Genomic DNA, 19,456 nt, shown 5'->3' with positions numbered 1-19,456 from the left:
ACATGACCATTACATAACTAATGAGTAGCATAACAGGGAGATCCATACATGAACATTACATAACTAATAATTAGCATAATTTGGAGATCCATACATGACTAATAAGTAGCATAATTGGGAGATCCATACATGAACATTACATAACTAATAATTAGCATAATTTGGAGATCCATACATGACTAATAAGTAGCATAATTGGGAGATCCATACATGACCATTACATAACTAATAAGGAGATCCATACATGACCATGAACTCCATGACCATAATTGGACTGTTCATTCATCTAAGATTACCTTGATCCCATTCAGCTTGGCCTTGGCCTGCTCCACAACCTTCTCAAGCTCATCAATGCAGGCCTGCAACTTAGTCTCCTCTTCAGCAAGCTTCAACTTTATGTTCCTAATGACAGTGGCTTGAGATACTGTCAGGTCCTTAACCATGTCATACTTCTCCTGGAGTTTTCTCTCATCAGGCTTCCTTTCCATCTGGGCCCTCCTCTCATTCTCATCCAAAAGGTCTTGAACATCTCCAACCAACTTGTCATAACTAGCCTGCAGCTTGATCTTCTCATGTGTTAGTTTGTGAACAGCAAATGAGTTCATCAGATTGTCCTCAATCCTGTTTCTCTTGGACTGTTCATACACATCCCACAACTTAGACAGTGCATTCTCCATTGTAGCTGGCCAAGATGGATCAATCCATTCAACAAGTCCACAGTTTTTAGCATCCTGTTAAATTACAGTGTCAAAAAGCAAGATATAAGCTACATGCCAAGATGAATTCTTTACTAATAACAAGTAGGCACTCCAACCAGTAACAACAATTAGGCAATCTAAGTGAGTGCTTACTAACTAAAAGCAACTAGGCCAGCAAGATATAAGCTACATGCCAAGATGAGTTCTTTACTAATAATGAGTGCTTACTATCTAAAAGCAACTAGGCCAGCAGTACTTAATAACAATATTTAGTGAGTGCTTCCAACCCCATGCACATGCTGACATATAAACAAACCTCACTGGTCCACACTATCACATGCTGACATATTAACAAATGACCTCACCGATCCACACTGTCATATGCTCACATATAAACAAATGAACATGCCACAACACTATGCACATATGCTCACATAAATACAATGAGTTGTAGGATCGAAAGTATGTCTAGAGGGGGGTGATTAGACTACTTGACCAAATAAAAGCTTATCCTTTTCCCAAATTTAGTCTTTGGCGGATATTAGCTAACTTAGCACAAGTCAAGCAATCTTAACACAATTCAAGCAAGCATGCAAAGAGTATATGAGCAGCGGAAAGTAAAGCATGCAACTTGCAAGAATGTAAAGGGAAGGGTTTGGAGAATTCAAACGCAATTGGAGACACGAAAGTTTTTGTCGTGGTTCCGATAGGTGGTGCTATTGTACATCCACGTTGATGGAGACTTCAACCCACGAAGGGTAACGGCTGCGCGAGTCCAAGGAGGGCTCCACCCAAGAAGGGTCCACGAAGAAGCAACCTTGTCTATCCCACCATGGCCGTCGCCCACGAAGGACTTGCCTCACTAGCGGTAGATCTTCACGAAGTAGGCGATATCCTTGCCTTTACAAACTCCTTGGTTCAACTCCACAATCTTGTCAGAGGCTCCCAAGTGACACCTAGCCAATCTAGGAGACACCACTCTCCAAGAAGTAACAAATGGTGTGTTCATGATGAACTCCTTGCTCTTGTGCTTCAAATGATAGTCTCCCCAACACTCAACTCTCTCTCACAGGATTTGAATTTGATGGAAAGAAGATTTGAGTGGAAAGCAACTTGGGGAAGGCTAGACATCAAGATTCATATGGTACGAATGGAATATCTTGGCCTCAACACAAGTGTAGGTGGTTCTTTCTCAGAAAATGTAAGTTGGAAGTGTAGGTTCGTTTTGATGGCTATCTCCACGAATGAAGAGGAGGTGGAGGGGTATATATAGCCTCCACACAAAATCTAACTGTTACACACAACTTGCCAATCTCGGTGAGACCGAATTGAGAAACTCGGTCGGACCGATTCAGCAAATCTAGTGACTGTTAGGATTTTCGGTGGGACCGACATGCAACTCGGTAGGACCGATATGGTTAGGGTTAGGGCATAACGTAATCTCGGTGAGACCAATTACACAAACTCGGTGGGACCGATTTTGGTAATAAGCTAACCAGAGGGTTGGTTAGGTAAACTCGGTGGGACCGGTTCCCTCATTTCGGTGAGACCGAAATGTTATGAAAGGGAAACAGAGAGTTTACATTGCAATCTCGGTGGGACCGATCGCTCATATCGGTGGTACCGAAATGTTACGAAGGGAAACAGAGAGATTACAATCCCATCTCGGTGAGACCGAGATCCCTATCGGTGAGACCAATTTGCCTAGGGTTTGTGGCAGTGGCTATGACATCTGAACTCGGTGGCGCCAGATAGAAAGAATCGGTGGGGACGAGTTTGACTTTTGGTTTAGGTCATATGTGGATGTCAGAAAGTAGTTGAGTATTTTGGAGCATATCACTAAGCACTTTGAGCAAGCAAGCCATTAAGCAACACCTCATCCCTCCTTGATAGTATTGGCTTTTCCTATAGACTCAATGTGATCTTGGATCACTAAAATATAAAATGCAGAGTCTTGAGCTTTGAGCTTGAGCCAATCCTTTTGTCCTTAGCATTTTGAGGGGTCCACTTTTCTCATCCATGCCATGCCATGCATTGAGCTTTCCTGAATTATTTATCTTGAAATAGCATTAGCTCAATGAGCTATATGTTGTTAGGAATTACCAAAACCACCTAGGGATAGTTGCACTTTCAATCTCCCCATTTTTGGTAATTCATGACAACATATAGATCAAAGCTTCGACAAATGATAATAAGATTGAAAAACATTGTTGCTTTGAGAAGTATGTGAAATGTAAGAGCTCTCCCTAAATTTGTGCATAGTTTAAGATTTGCTTTGGACTGCAAATGCACAATGAGTTAGGATCATGAGTTACTCTTCCATGTCACATACATCTTGGTGGAGCGCTCAAAATGATAATAATTAAATACATGCACTCATCACCAAGCAAAGTGAAAGATCGTATAGAGATAAAAGGATAATGTCATCCAACAGGCATTAATGTAGCATAGCATATGATCGAACACATGATCATCCAAGTATCTCACAAAAGCATATAGTATCTCAAATAAGCAAATAAAGTTCAACCACCAAAACAAGATAGAATAAAAAGCAACACTCTCTCTCGAAGAATATGATCTATACATTTTTCTCCCCCTTTGGCAACAAGTTACCAAAAAGTTCATAGAAAATGCATAGTACTAAATCGACTCTCAGGCTTGGTCTTCTGCTGGTGGTGTAGAAATAACGCCAAGGACGAAGGCATCCGTTGATGAAGATGGAGCTGGTGGAGTAGGTGCTGGAGCTGGTGGCACTGAAGTTGTAGTTGGTGCAGATGATGTTGCTTGTGTGTTTGGAACAGGCACTACAGCAGATCTCTGTGCTCTGGGCACTCTAGCAAACGCATCAGTGGTAGTCTTGCCCTTCCTCTCCTGCATGTCATCCTAAAGTTGCTCAACAACTGACTGTATCTCAGTAACCTTCACATCTAAGTCATAGAACTTCTGCTCCATGATTCTCTCCAAGCTCTCCTGGTTTTGAGTCAGGGTAGCTAATCCCTTCTCAATCCTCAGAGTGGAGGCAATCAAGTAGCCAAGATGATCTTGCTTGCTCTTCAGGAAATACAGAGATGCCTCATCAATGGTTGGCATCTTTGCAGCCTTTTCAGTCCTTGCCTTCTCCTTCTTCGCTTGAGCTTGCACAGAAGATGGTTCATTTTCATCCATAACCACTATGTTGTCCTCAAAATCTGGGTAGATGGGCATGTGTTCCTTGTCCAAGAGGTATGTGCCAGTGCTCATCTTGGAGTTGATTAGCTCCTTGATCTATGGGGCATACCCACAACTTCTCTTTTGGTCAGCAGCTGTCCTCTTGATAGTTTCCACTATGAGGCTCATGACCTTGAACTTTTGAGGCACATCAAATATGTGAAGCAGGTTGATAGCATGGCCTCTGATCATCTTGTGATCACCTGACTTAGGCAAAAGAGTGTGCCTGAGGATCCAGTTGATTGTTGGCAATCCTGATAGAAGGTAATGTACTGGTCCAAACTTGTGTGTCTCAACAGCAGCATCTGGGATTTCTCTGTACATATGTGCCATGGAGTTGTCATCCTTCTTCTTCTTGGCATAGACATCCAAGTCATCCTCATTTTCCTTAGGTGCATTGATCAAATTTGCCCATTCTTCAACTGTTGATTGGTACCTAGTACCTTCAGACATCCAGACAATCCTTCCATCTGGATAGAAGTGGGATGTGGAGTAGAACTGCATAATAAGCTCATCATTCCACTTTGTGAGCTTCTGCCCAACAAAGTTATCCACTCCACAAGCATTGAAACTGCCATACACTCCTAGATAATGTTCTTCATTCTTCCTGATGTACTCCCAGTCCACTCATCTCATATCACAGACTATTGGCTTCTTGTCAAGCAGCACTATCTCATAGAAGTCTTGTTGTTCCTTTGTATGGAACCTGTAGTCCACATCAGTTCTCCTCCTGACTGCATAGGGATCAGTCAATCTCCACTGTTTGAGTCCTGCATCCTTCCTCAGCTTCATATCCTCAGCTACAGGATGAACATCATTGTGATCTGGAATTTTGGGCTTCAACTTCTTCAAGACATGTTCCTCATCATCTTCTTCTTCAACAACAGCTTCATGCACTGGGGCCTTATTTTTCTCTCCAGCAGGAATATTCCTTGTATTCCTCTTGGGTGCAGCTTTGTGCTTTGGAGCTGCTGCCTTGGGGGCTTCTTTGGGCTTTGATGAAGCATCCCCTGACCTGATAGCATCACCCATAAGCTTTTGAGCTTTAGGTTCTAGTGTAGCAACCTCTTCCTCTTCTTCTTCTTCCATCATGGAAGGCTTTCCAACAACCCTGGCCATGGTCTTCTTGACCCTTTCCTTCCTCTTCTTCCCTTCTATAGCAGCCTCTTTGGGTTCAGATTCCAAAGGTACTTGAGTGGAGGCTCTGGCTTTAGACATGGGAATTCTTCTTGCAGGTGCTTTGGTCTTCATACCAGGCTTAGTGTCAGCAGCTGTGCCATACTCCTTCTTGAGCACCTTCTTCTTGGAAGTGGCCTCATCCTCAACAGCCACATAGTCTTCATCCTCAGACTCTGAGGTTCTCTTCTTTCTGGCCCTGGTGACTGCCTTGGGTAAGTTGATGGGTGTGCTCCTGCTACCATCATAGTTGCTTGAGGGACTAGTGCCCTCACTCAAGTGAACCTACTCTTCAAACTTGTTCTGACTATCACTTTGATCAAACATGTTGCAAACACTAACAGCAGACCCTCTCAATAGATATAGATGAGGTAGAGTAGATGAGCATCACAAAATAAAGAGGTTTTTGCAAAAGAATGAGTCAAAAACTTAGTTTTAGTTTTCCACATAAAGCATTTCGGATCTACCGATTTGTAAACTCGGTGATACCAAAGCAGCTTTTGGAACCTAAACTAGTGAACTCGGTCAGACCGAGTCACAGTTCGGTAGCACCGAGACTGCTAGGATTTCACAAAGTCCTGAACTCGGTCACATCGATTTGCAATTCTCGGTCAGACCGAGAATCACATGTTCAATGGCCTTGGCCAAATCGGTGGAACCGATTTCTACAACTCGGTTGGTCCGAGATGGTTTCAGTGGAAACCTAACCCTAAATTTTCAATCCACAACTAAATTACGGAGTGTTTTTGTTGGATAAGATGATCTCAATCGTGGCAAGATACATGGCAACACAATGTGCTAGGAATTCGGAGTGGGATTAGCACAAGGATCAAGTCCATACCCTAGTTCGGCGATGGACTCACTACGGCGGCAATGATGGAGACGATTCCCGTTAACGATGGCGGAGACCAGCGGCGGGAGGCAGCTGGTGACGAGGAGGACGATCCGGAGACCTAGGGAGGCAGAGCAGGCTGAGCGCGGGCGAAGGGATTCGGAGAAATTTCCAAATTTTGGCCCGGGGATATATATAGCCTGACCCTGTCGATGTGACTGAGTGGAACAACTCGGTGGCACCGAGATGCATAACTACAAGCAGTTACTGCAACTCGGTGTGACCGAAATGTTCAAATCGGTTGCACCAAGATTGAAAACCTAGATCGACTGAGTGATCTCGGTGTGACCGAAATGGATTTCTCGGTCAGAACAAAACGCACAAAGAAGTTTTAGAAGTTTAAGTCTATGACAAATCGGGGACTCCGAGTGCTCCTCACACAGAGTGGTTCGAATCTGACTTGATCAAACTTTGTGATGTAGCATGAATAGAGTTTGAGACAAGAAAAGCATAGATAGCTAGAGAAGGTTCTTAGGCATTCTTGTCCATCCACTTGGCAAAATAAAAGAAATCAAACAATCAAAACTACAAGTGGATGTCCTCGAATGAGTGAAATATGCAACCAACATGCTCACATAATAAAATGACAAATGAAATATGTGGCAAAGCATGGACAACCATTCTAGCATCTATCAAGCAATTGGCGATGACTAGGTCATCTATATATGAGTATATTCACTTAGGAGTTAAATAAGAACATTTGATCATATGTCATACTCATCGTTTAAGCTCAAGTGGGGTTGTCACTTTTACATAATGCATTGTTGTGTTCACATCATTAGAGTTGCTTTAGCTCAATTCTTAGAGTAAAGCTCCCCCTAGATGTGAGATCCCCCCTAAGAGGGATGAATTAACCTTGGATTTTGTCAATGATGACTTCATGTAGGTGTTGAAGATGTGGATGCTCAATGTTGATGTAGATCATTTGGAGCAATCCTTTGGAGTGAGTTGCATTTTCAATACCTACACGGGTTAGTCCCACAAGGAACAAACAAGGATATCCATAGACATAGAGTGATGCATACACAAGATGATGTCCATGAAAGCATTAGATTACCTTGTCCCTTGTCTTACCAACAAGAGGGTTTGTGACTCCTTGAACTAGTGCAAGATGTGGAAGTTGATTGCACCAATCCTTGCCAAAATAATAAGAGTGAAGTATGTTGGCGGAGTCACCCTCAAGAACTCTCTAGTTCTTCTTCTTCGGGATCCACATTATTTTGATGGGAATCCTTGGAGTTGTAGTCGTACTTGATGAAGTAGAACTTGACGTAGTCTTGGGAACCCACTTGACCAAGGCCTTAGGAGCTTCTTCAAATGCATCAATCTCCTCTTGAAGCTTGTCCTTGCCTTTTTGCTTGTGGTATTGTGGTGGAAGATCATCTTGAGCTTGTGTTCCTTTGAAGGAAGTAGGATCGTACTTCTCTTGTTGAGGAACAAACTTTGTCTTGGGATATTGATCTTCTTCCCACTCAACTCCATTGGCATTAAACTTTCTTTCAAAACCAACACCTTGGTTCTTCCGGTGCCTTCCTTGCTTGCGTACAATTTCCTCGAATTGCTTACTCCCAGCAAGGCTCTTGTAAACACCTTTCTCTATAATTCCCTTCAATAAGCTATTCTCTTGCTCAAGTGTAACTTGGCTAAGAGAATCATTAGTGGAATCAAGAGAACTACTAGAAGCAACAACATTGGATTTAACATGATTATTGTTACTACTAGAGTAAGAATCCTTCTTGTTCTTGTTACCCGACTTGACTTGAGGCATGTAAGTAGATAAGAGTAAACATTTGGCAAGGTAAGAAGAACTTTTCTTGCGAAGATCATCATTGATTGCCTTTAGGAACTCATGCTCTTGCTCAAGGTTGAGCTTTTCAAAGCGTAACTTCTCATGAGTCCTTAAAAGTTCTTGATGATCTCCTAAGATAGTTTCATGAGCTAACTTAAGAGTGTTTAGTTCTCTAGTTAGAAGCTCAATCTTATCCTTATCATTGTCATTCGTTTTATCTTGATTAGCATGATTAATTGACGTTTCATCATAGTATTCATCACTAGAGTTGTCAATAAGTAAATCATCATCACCTAACAAGTCATCTTCATCACTATTGAAATCAACATACTCGGGGTGTGTTACCTTTGGGCCTTTAGCCATGAAGCATCTTCCAAGTCCTTCATTTGGTGAATCAAATATGTCGTAGGAGTTGGTTGACACAAGTGCTAGACCGGAAACACCTTCATCTTGAGTATGTTCGGAGTTGGAGTGATAGCTTCTCTTGGAGTGATGGTCGGAGTCGGAGCCGGATACCCATTCACCAACATGAGCTTGATGTCTTCGTTTTGTGTAGCTCCTTGATGACTTGTCCTTCCTTTCCGAATCCTTGCTTCTCCGGGATGTTCTTCATTCATAACGATCATCTCTACTCCTTCTCTCTCTTGGTGGTGATTCTTCTCTTCTACTTCTCCTCTTAGGTGATTCTTCTCTTCTTTTGTAGGGAGCCGTACACTCATTGGAATAGTGTCCGGGTCTTCCACAAGTATAGCAATTATGCTCTCAACTAGAAGATCTTTTGTCATTGTAGGACCTTGACTTGGAGCTTCTTTCCTTGCTTCTACTCTTGTAGAACTTGTTGAAGTTCTTCACCATTAGGCTCAATTCTTCATTGAAGGTTTGTTTCTCACTTGATGATGTGGGAGCTTCACATGAGGCTTTGTAAGCACCACTTGACTTGTTGTGGAGCTCCTCCTTATCCTTGAGTGACATCTCATGAGCAACAATTCTTCCAATGACTTCTGTTGGCTTGAGATTCTTGTAATTGGGCATTATTTGGATCAATGTGCACACGGTATCATATTTCCCATCCAATGCTCTTAGGATCTTCTTGATGATGAATTTGTCGGTCATCTCTTCACTTCCCAAGCCGGCAATCTCATTTGTAATGAGAGCAAGCCTAGAGTACATTTCAGCGACGCCTTCACCATCCTTCATCTTGAACTTGTCAAGTTGACTTTGAAGCACATCCAACTTGGATTCCTTGATGGAGTTGGTACCTTCGTGCATATCAATCAAAGTATCCCAAATTTCCTTTGCATTCTCAAGATGACTGATTTTGTTGAATTCTTCGGGGCACAGTCCGTTGAAGAGGATATCACAAGCTTGAGCGTTGTATTGCAGCATCTTCAACTCATCCAGCTAGCTTCACGGTTCGGTTCTCTCCCATCAAAGAATTCACCTTGCAAGCCAATACACACAATAGCCCAAACGGTGGGGTTATGTCCAAGAATATGCATTTTCATCTTATGCTTCCAACTAGCAAAATTAGTACCATCAAAGTAAGGACCTCTACGGTGATAGTTTCCCTCGCTAGATGCCATACTCTCCTAAGTTGTGAAACCAAGGCTATAATTACCAAAAGCTATGGAAATCAAAGCAAATGGAGACCAAAGCTCTGATACCACTTGTAGGGTCGAAAGTATGTCTAGAGGGGGAGGGTGATTAGACTACTTGACCAAATAAAAGCTTATCCTTTTCCCAATTTTAGTCTTTGGCGGATTTAGCTAACTTAGCACAAGTCAAGCAATCTTAACACAATTCAAGCAAGCATGCAAAGAGTATATGAGCAGCGGAAAGTAAAGCATGCAACTTGCAAGAATGTAAAGGGAAGGGTTTGGAGAATTCAAACGCAATTGGAGACACAGATGTTTTTGTCATGGTTCCGATAGGTGGTGCTATCGTACATCCACGTTGATGGAGACTTCAACCCACGAAGGGTAACGGCTGTGCGAGTCCACGGAGGGCTCCACCCAAGAAGGGTCCACGAAGAAGCAACCTTGTCTATCCCACCATGGCCGTCACCCACGAAGGACTTGCCTCACTAGCGGTAGATCTTCACGAAGTAGGTCATCTCCTTGCCCTTACAAACTCCTTGGTCCAACTTCACAATCTTGTCGGAGGCTCCCAAGTGACACCTAGCCAATCTAGGAGACACCACTCTCCAAGAAGTAACAAATGGTGTGTTGATGATGAACTCCTTGCTCTTGTGCTTCAAATAATAGTCTCCCCAACACTCAACTCTCTCTCACAGGATTTGGATTTGTTGGAAAGAAGATTTGAGTGGAAAGCAACTTGGGGAAGGCTAGAGATCAAGATTCATATGGTAGGAATGGAATATCTTGGCCTCAACACAAGTATAGGTGGTTCTCTCTCAGAAAATGTAAGTTGGAAGTGTAGGTTCGCTCTGATGGCTCTCTCCACGAATGAAGAGGAGGTGGAGGGGTATATATAGCCTCCACACAAAATCTAACTGTTACACACAACTTGCCAATCTTGGTGGGACCGAATTGAGAAACTCGGTCGGACCGATTCAGCAAATCTAGTGACCGTTAGGATTTTCGGTGGGACCGACATGCAACTCGATAGGACCGATATGGTTAGGGTTAGGGCATAACGTAATCTCGGTGAGACCGATTACACAAACTCGGTGGGACCAATTTTGATAATAAGCTAACCAGAGAGTTGGTCAGGTAAACTCGGTGGGACCGGTTCACTCATTTCGGTGAGACCGAAATGTTACGAAAGGGAAACCGAGAGTTTACATTACAATCTCGGTGGGACCGCGCTCATCTCGGTGGTACCGAAATGTTACAAAGGGAAACAGAGAGATTACAATCCCATCTCAGTGAGACCGAGATCCCTATCGGTCAGACCGATTTGCCCAGGGTTTGTGGCAGTGGCTATGACATCTGAACTCGGTGGCGTCGGATAAAAAGAATCGGCGGGGCCAAGTTTGACTTTTGGTTTAGGTCATATGTGGATGTGAGAAAGTAGTTGAGGATTTTGGAGCATATCATTAAGCACTTTGAGCAAGCAAGCCATTAAGCAACACCTCATCCCTCCTTGATAGTATTGGCTTTTCCTATAGACTCAATGTGATCTTGGATCACTAAAATATAAAATGTAGAGTCTTGAGCTTTGAGCTTGAGCCAATCCTTTTGTCCTTAGCATTTTGAGGGGTCCACTTTTCTCATCCATGCCATGCCATGCCATGCATTGAGCTTTCCTGAATTATTTATCTTGAAATAGCATTAGCTCAATGAGCTATATGTTGTTAGGAATTACCAAAACCACCTAGGGATAGTTGCACTTTCAATCTTCCCCTTTTTGGTAATTCATGACAACATATAGATCAAAGCTTCACAGATGATAATAAGATTGAAAAACATTGTCGCTTTGAGAAGTATGTGAAATGTAAGAGCTCCCCCTAAATTTGTGCATAGTTTAAGATTTGCTTTGGACTGCAAATGCACAATGAGTTAGGATCATGAGTTACTCTTTCATGTCACATACATCTTGGTGGAGCGCTCAAAATGATAATAATTAAATACATGCACTCATCACCAAGCAAAGTGAAAGATCATATAGAGATAAAAGGATAATGTCATCCAACAGGCATTAATGTAGCATAGCATATGATCGAACACATGATCATCCAAGTATCTCACAAAAGCATATAGTATCTCAAACAAGCAAATAAAGTTCAACCACCAAAACAAGAGAGAATAAAAAGCAACGCTCTCTCTCGAAGCATATGATCTATACATTTTTTTCTTCCCCTTTGGCAACAAGTTATCAAAAAGTTCATAGAAAATGCATAGTACTAAATTGACTCTCAGGCTTGGTCTTCAGCTGGTGGTGTAGAAATAACGCCAAGGACGAAGGCATCAGTTGATGAAGATGGAGCTGGTGGAGTAGGTGCGGGAGCTGGTGGCACTGAAGTTGTAGCTGATACAGATGAAGTTGCTCTGGTGTCTGGAACAGACACTGCAGCAGATCTCTGTCCTTTGGGCACTCTAGCAAACGCATCAGTGGTAGTCTTGCCCTTCCTCTTCTGCATGTCATTCTGAAGTTGCTCAACAACTGACTGTATCTCAGTAACCTTCACATCTAAGTCATAGAACTTCTGCTCCATGATTCTCTACAAGCTCTCCTGATTTTGAGTCAGGGTAGCTAATCCCTTCTCAATCCTCAGAGTGGAGGCAATCAAGTAGCCAACCTGATCTTGCTTGCTCTTCAGGAAATACTGAGATGCCTCATCAATGGTTGGCATCTTTGCAGCCTTTTCAGTCCATGCCTTCTCCTTCTTCGCTTGAGCTTGCACAGAAGATGGTTTATTTTCATCCATAACCACTGTGTTGTCCTCAAAATCTGGGTAAATGGGCATGTGTTCCTTGTCCAAAAGGTATGTGCCAGCGCCCATATTGAAGTTGATTACAAGAGGGACATACAGCTCCTAAATTCAGAATCAATTGATTGCCTGGACGAGGGACATGTAAGGCTCATTGTGGTTGGTGTAGACGCACGTGGTGTGGAAGCATGAGGGCAGCAAGTGCCGACGAGTGGTATGACACCGTGCGAACTGTCTCCAGCAGTTGGACTGTCAGCATAATACTCCCTCCGTCCGGAAATACTTGTCATCAAAATGAATAAAAAGGGATGTATCTAGATGTATTTTAGTTCTAGATACATCTCTTTTTATTCATTTTGATGACAAGTATTTTCGAACGGAGGGAGTATATGTCAAGCCCTTCCAAGCCTACTCGGCTTATCCAATACTCCCTCCGTCCGAAAATACTTGTCATCAAAATGGATAAAAAGGGATGTATCTAAAATTAATATACATCTAGATACATCCCCTTCTATTCATTTTGATGATAAGTATTTTCGGATGGAGGGAGTACCACATTGCCATACCATGGACCCATCAGCAAATGATGCCGAGTACGTCGCATACTCGGCATAACTATTAGCCGACTGTTTGACGATATTTTGTCAAGATTTATTAATTTGACATATATGATAAGCTCAGAGGATTAAAAATTGCAAGTGATATTGCGCAAATAAGGAGACCCGTACGTGCATATTTCCATCAAATATTTTTGCTAGTCTGCTGGCTTAAACAATGAACTTGACACGTTGCATCCTATATCCTAGCCGATGCATGCATGGCCAGGGGTATATTATTTAATTAGCTTTGCTAAATAAAATGCGTGTGCCAACCCAAAGGTCCAGCACGTCACATGGATGCAACGTTGATTTTGTACTATTATGCATCAACCTAGCTAGCTAGCTTTTGCATGGCCAAATGGCCCGTTCGTAGCTTTCCTACCTCCAGCTTCTTCGGGAGCACCAGCAGGCGGAGGAGCAGCTCGATGCTGGCAGGGTGATCGTGTCGGACGCGGGCGTAGGGGAGCAGGCAACGGCCCACCACTCCAGATTTGCCTCGCCTGCTGGCGGTACTGCCAGCATCAGGCGAAACTGAAGGCTGCCTACAAGGAGTTCGACGAGGCATTAGACGAGGTGTGGGGCAAGACTGACGACGATGTGGACATTGCCGGCTCCGCTGAGGCTGCGCCCTGTTGCTACAACCACGAAGCTGGCACGCCCACAGGCGCCGCCAGCAGCGATGAAGAGTAGTGCATGGTAGGACGCTGCCGCTCGGGTCCCAAGAAGGCCATCGCTCTTCCCTCTGCCTAAAGCCAAGCTTTGCGGGCTGATAGTCGGTGTCCGGTTAGTCGCTCACACTACGGTGGTGTAGACTGTGAAGGCAGAGCTGGAGAACGCCGAGGCGGAACTCGAAAAGACGAAGGCAACTGCCGGAGCTTTCAGTTCTTGGCGCTCATGGCCAGACATGGGGAACAGGCGCGGACAATCATCTAGATTAGGTTTAGAACAGAAATATGTCCAAAATTATACCTTCACAGTGGTAAGAGCTTCGATTTTAGTTGAAGTATTCCTGAAATGTAATGACAAGATCCACCGTGTTTGCATAAATCTTTCCCCGGTTTATACGAAAATCTGCCTAGTTTGTATGAATTTCGTTGCTTAGTTTTAGCAACGGTTGAAATATATGCGAACAGCGTTGGATGACGGTCTTTGACATTAATATTGATTTGACTGGTCTCATGTCCGCGGTCAAATGCCGCAGCAAATTTACGGGTCAACCTTAGAGATGCCCTGACCAAAGTTTATTTATCATCTAGAGAGCGAAAATCCAATCCAAGATAAGTTAATCTCGCACGCCGCCCGTCGTCCGTGACGCATGCGACAGAAGAAGGCGAGTAGTGTGGCGCCGGCACACCGAGTCCGGCCACGAGGGGGTGACGAGGACGAGTCCAACACGGTTGGGACTATTTTATGGATTCATTCGTTCATTGTCCCAAGCAACAGAACACAACACGCGGCACCAACTCAATTCCAGCTCACGTTTCTCATCTCGTTCCCGATCCCCTTTGCCTGCCTGTTTCTTTTCTCCTCGTCGCCGGAGACTTGGAGCCTCGGAGCCGCCCCACCCCTGCCCCCTCATCCCCAGGAGAGCCAGCCAGCCAGCCAGGAATAATCCCCTTCTCCGCGCGGCGACCCGACGCGGCGGCCAGGCCAGGCCACGTCGCTGTCCATCTACTCCGACGCCGGCACCGCTCCGGCCTGATTCCGCCCGACTTCGATTCGGTATTGCCTCCTCCTCCTCCTCCTCTCCCGTCCGCTCCCGGTTCTTGCGCCTCTAGTTCCCTTGTTCTCACCTTCCTCTTCTCCTACGATTGGATTGCCAAGGCCTCGTCCCCAAGGGCCGCCGCCGCCGGGGGAAGCAACCAGCCAGCCGTCCACGCCCCGTGCGACGGAGCTCCTGCTCCGGTGACGGACGCCCGCTTCTCCGCGGCGAAAACATTGGGTATGTGGGTGCGACAAATCCCCCTTTTCTTCTCTTCCGCCGCCGCGGGGGCTCTCGTCTTGTCCCTTGCTCCCCAAATGTTGGGGCTCCAGATTTTCTGGGTTCGTAACCGCTCCCACCGTCATGGAGCTTCTTCTACCCTTCAGCTCCCTGCTCCAGGATTTTTTTGACAATATCTCGCCTTTAATCCCCTGATGATGATTATCCGTGGCAAGAAAATCAATACTATTTCATCTTGCCGTATTAATTTCCTAGTACTCTAGTTCATTGATGCGAGTTCCGTGTTTCAGGTCAGTTTAATTGATCCGAGTATATCCCCCTGGACCCAAACGCAGCTGATTAGCACCGCCTAAAGCCTCTTTTTTATTCCTTGGAATCAATAGGCCATTGACACGACACTTTGAGAGCTCACGGCTTCTTTTTTATCCGTCGGATGGACTTGGAAAGCGGCTTGTAGCTGTTGCATTATTCCACTTCACTACTGGCCACCCTTTCCATGTCATTTTCGCAGTAGCCTTTCATGCTAGCCGATTCCAAAGCACATGATCACAACCTATCAGTTTACTTTTGAGATTTTCCCTGTATGTATATTCAAATTCCACATGGAGTTTGCATCTTCCAACACATGGCCCAGCACTGATTAGGAGAAGCTCCCTATTGTTTTCTAACGGATTCTTGTTCTGCTATGATTATTACAGGTTCCATAACTTCCAACTGTTGATTGAGTTGGCCTAGAAAGTACATCGAGAAAGATGAGAGCAGCAGTAGCTCGCTCGCTACGCCAGCTTCGCCGTTTGGCGCGGCACCATGCGGAGGGGCGCGCACCGATAAACAGGCTGACCAGGCAGCAGAACGCGCTCATCTTGCGTAGTTCCGCATCCCGTTCACTGTGCACAGTGCGCCATAATGATGAGTATGGTAGATTTGTGAGTCCAGCTGTGGAGTCACTGAGGAACATGTTCTCCACTGCCACGGCTGATTCGATTAAAGGTTTTAACTTTGTTACATTTTTAATGCATGGAACCTTTTATATTTTCTGCTGGAGGCATTTGAATCAGCTTGATTACTTCCTCAGATGTTCCACGAGGTGGTCCAATGGTGGAATATGAGAAGAGAATTGCATCAGGAGATCTTGTAGATGGTGATAGCTTTCAGGTTATTGAATTGGACCTGATCAATATTTTTCCTGCATGATTTCCTTGAGTGTTTTACTGACTGTTTTTCTGAACTTTTACCAATTGACGCAGGTTGACACGATTCAGCAATTACAAAGGCTTTATGAGGATCTTGTAGAGAATGAAGAAGCCTGCCAGCTGGATAGATATCAGTCATCTGAGAAATCTGGAAGGTAAGCGCCGTTCAAAAGCAGCTACTTAACATAGTAAGCAAGGGGCTGATTGAGTTATCCTAAGTTCCTAACCCTAGTGCTTTCTGTTTAATAGGAGAAGATGGCTATGGTCTCGCCTTATTGCTCAGCCTTCTACCGATTCACCAGTAAAGGGATTGTATCTATATGGAGGGGTCGGTACAGGGAAGACGATGCTTATGGACCTATTCTATGAGCAACTGTAAGCAAATCGATTATAACATTTTTTGGACTTACTTTGTGCTGCTTTAAGATAACCAAATCACGAACTTGAAAGTGCACATTGGTGCTGAACATATACCAGATATATTCATGGCGGTGTATAAGTTCAGAAGTACATTTAGTGCTCTTCTATTAGATTGATTTACCTGAATCTGTTCATATAACAGTTCACATTCGTATGCAACTATACAGGCCAAAGTTATTCTATTCATTTTTCAACGCTCTTCACATTTTTTAAGACAAATGACTTGTGAATCCAATACACACAAGTAGTAACAGTAATTTTCTTTTCTTTCATGAATTTAGTCGTACATACTGAAGTCTTGATCTCTTCATAGACAGTCATAGTAATTTTGAGACATGCCTAGAAGCAGTTGACAAGCTGTTGGCTCCATTTACTGTCTAAGTTCAAACTTCCAACTGTTAGGAACCAATGGTGATCATTGTAATTTTATTAATCAACATAACCAATGGTGTCTAAGTTCTGATGAAGATGCCTGGAAAATAAACTGTAGCCTATCTTCCTTTGGTTCTTCTGCTATGTGGTATTAACTAGACAACGATTTGGTACTTGCACATATTTTCCCTTTTATGCATTTCTTCAATAATCCATTGCTATCCTGACGGTACTACTTCTTGTCAGGCCAGCTAATTGGAGGAAAAAGCGAATTCACTTTCACGATTTCATGTTGAATGTCCATAGTCGTCTGCAGGTATTTTTCGTGGTTATGACATATGCATCAATCTTCTTCAGTCTAGATCTCTTCATAAACAGTCATCTTCATGCAGATGCATAAAGGTGTTTCAGACCCCCTTGATATGGTAGCAGCTGAGATTTCAGATGAAGCCATAATATTATGTCTTGATGAGTTTATGGTATGTGTATCCTTACTGTGATAGTTGTATTAGCTTTCAATGCTCGTTTGCTAACATACTCGACACATACTTTACAGGTAACTGATGTTGCTGATGCTATGATACTGAACCGTCTGTTCAGACATCTGTTCAGCAAAGGCGTTGTATGTGACCACTGCATTTCCATTTTCTTATGGCACTGAAACAACCTTGTTACTCGCATAAGAATAACTCAGTATTTTGCATTCATTCTTTTGCATGGTTATTTGTGTTCAGATTCTAGTTTCGACTTCTAATCGTGCTCCAGATCAGCTATACGAAGGTGGCTTGCAGCGAAACCTTTTCTTACCTTTCATTGACACCTTGAAAGTACGTGTTGTCATATTTGTCAGTTTCTCTGCTGCCTGAAGTTCAATCTGCTAGTGTGCTAATGTTAATTTTTGTGGATTGTTGCAGGAAAGGTGCATTGCACACCCCATTGGCTCTGCAGTAGACTACCGTCAACTGGGTTCGGTATGTTGCCTACTGTTGCAAGTTATGTATTTGTCTTTTCCAGTTTTCCCTTCCATGACATCTTCAATCTTATGAGCAGGCTGGAGAAGGTTTCTATTTTATTGGAAATGAATGCAGTACAGTTCTTAAACAGAAATTCCAATCTTTGATAGGAGATGAGGAACCTACTCCTCAAACAGTCGAAGTCGTTATGGGACGACATTTGGAGGTCTTGGAAGTTAGATATTCAGAGTTGGCTACTTTTTGTTTCATGTAATCACTCTGCAATTACTTGAACCTTGGCTATGCAGGTCCCACTGGGAGCAAATGGATGTGCATATTTCCAGTTTGAAGATCTTTGTGACAGACCTATAGGCGCAGCAGACTATTTCGGGTTATTTAGTAAGTATAGTTGTTCAGTTTCTACAGTTAGGGATTACAAAATGCTACTGTTGATGTGATCTGACGGACACCAAAATGTTACTGTGCAGAGAAGTTTCACACCCTTGCAGTTGAAGGTGTCCCTAAGTTTGGATATCATAACAGAACAGCTGCGTATCGGTTTGTCACATTGGTTGATGTATGTTTCATCTTTCCTTAGTCTGTCATCTTCTATGTTGTGATCTTGCCTTAGCCTTGTGTTTAGACATCCTTCAGTTCTAATTTGGAACTAGACACCTTGAAGACCTGAAACATACAGGCTTGGCAGATATACACGTTCGTTAGTGGCAGTATACTTTCTCATGTTAGCATTTTGAAAGAGGCTTCTGGTGAAGCTAGTATTGTTCTGATTATATGAGACGGCAGACAGTAGAATCAGTTTGCACTTGATCCGAAATTTTCTGCTGATAGGCATAAATACTGTATTACCGGGACACAAAGAATCTTGTCTCTGACGGCGCTAATGCTTTCCAGGTTATGTACGAGAACAAGGGGAGGCTATTATGCACAGCCGAGGCCGAGCCGATAGAGCTGTTTGAGAAAGTTGTGACGGTCGCTGAAGCACAAAAAAGTTCACCTAGATCTTCACGCTCGCGAAAAAGTGACGATCCCGATCTCTGTGTGGACAACGAGCTAGGATTTGCCAAAGATCGTACGATTAGCAGGTAATGAGGGTCGTGCTTCAGGAGGTTATGTCAGCTCTTATTCTTAACTTCAGTTTCGTCTTAAACCTGTTTTGCCCCCTTCATCTGCTTGTGTTGTTACAGGTTGACAGAGCTCAACAGCAGAGAATACTTGGAGGACTTTGAAGCAAAATGGCAACAACCCCTGCACGCTTTAGATAATGGCGGCGATGTCGTACTAGCATAAGTGGCAGGGCTTCATTTGCAAAGACCGCATTATAGTTTTGTTATATAAGTATCTATTATCCCGCCTGGTTTATATGGAGGAATGGGAGAAATGTTGATTTTCCTGTCAGTGATGCATGTAATTTCAGTGTGTCATGATATGTAAGCACTTTTGCATGTAGCTCTGCAAAAATGTCACACTTGTAGAGAATATGTGTCATGTCTTACTGGAATTCTATCCTATCCTTTATATGAAACTGGAAATCTTCAGATAACGAACGATGTGATCCCAAGAATTCAGAGATCCCAACAAATTTGAACCTGAGTTCAGATGAATCATGAAACTCGTAGGCAGACTCTTGTAGAATCAACAAGCTAACAAATACTGCACTATGTCAGCTCCACCACTCCTTGAGATTCATTGGAAATGATTATGAGGCAGAGAGTTACAAAGAAATTAACAATGGAGCAACATCTTTTGGGCTGTGTAAATCAACAGATGCTATTACATGATGAAAATATCCATTGCAAACTTG

At 43.5% G+C, this 19,456-nt stretch overlaps 1 protein-coding gene across 2 annotated transcripts; it reads left to right on the top strand.

The window, feature by feature from the left end:
- The first annotated feature begins 14,190 nt into the window (after positions 1-14,190).
- Positions 14,191-19,195, top strand: LOC119349351 (AFG1-like ATPase). 2 transcript variants are annotated; one of them, XM_037617363.1, is made up of 16 exons: positions 14,191-14,476; positions 14,579-14,696; positions 15,395-15,686; positions 15,772-15,851; positions 15,944-16,044; positions 16,139-16,264; positions 16,928-16,997; positions 17,074-17,160; positions 17,238-17,303; positions 17,416-17,508; positions 17,596-17,652; positions 17,732-17,860; positions 17,943-18,033; positions 18,123-18,211; positions 18,547-18,737; positions 18,840-19,195. In XM_037617363.1, the coding sequence occupies exons 3-16, from the start codon at positions 15,449-15,451 to the stop codon at positions 18,940-18,942; spliced, it is 1,521 nt and encodes a 506-aa protein (XP_037473260.1). In that variant the 5' UTR covers positions 14,191-14,476; positions 14,579-14,696; positions 15,395-15,448; the 3' UTR covers positions 18,943-19,195. The 2 variants fall into 2 exon arrangements, with proteins under 2 accessions (XP_037473260.1, XP_037473261.1); XM_037617364.1 differs by lacking the exon at positions 14,579-14,696.
- The last annotated feature ends 261 nt before the right edge of the window (positions 19,196-19,456 follow it).

Source organism: Triticum dicoccoides, chromosome 1B (assembly GCF_002162155.2).
Source record: "Triticum dicoccoides isolate Atlit2015 ecotype Zavitan chromosome 1B, WEW_v2.0, whole genome shotgun sequence".
In the NCBI taxonomy this organism is placed as follows: Eukaryota; Viridiplantae; Streptophyta; class Magnoliopsida; order Poales; family Poaceae; genus Triticum; species Triticum dicoccoides.
Note: the sequence above shows the minus strand (reverse complement) of the source record. Positions and strands in the feature narration are given on the sequence as shown.

Excerpts from the sequence above, each read along its gene's own strand:
- LOC119349351 (XM_037617364.1), top strand. The coding sequence starts at position 15,449 with ATGAGAGCAGCAGTAGCTCGCTCGCTACGCCAGCTTCGCCGTTTGGCG. Across the intron at positions 16,998-17,073 it reads ATGTCCATAGTCGTCTGCAG|ATGCATAAAGGTGTTTCAGA; the intron begins GTATTTTTCGTG and ends ATCTTCATGCAG. Across the intron at positions 18,212-18,546 it reads GGTTTGTCACATTGGTTGAT|GTTATGTACGAGAACAAGGG; the intron begins GTATGTTTCATC and ends AATGCTTTCCAG.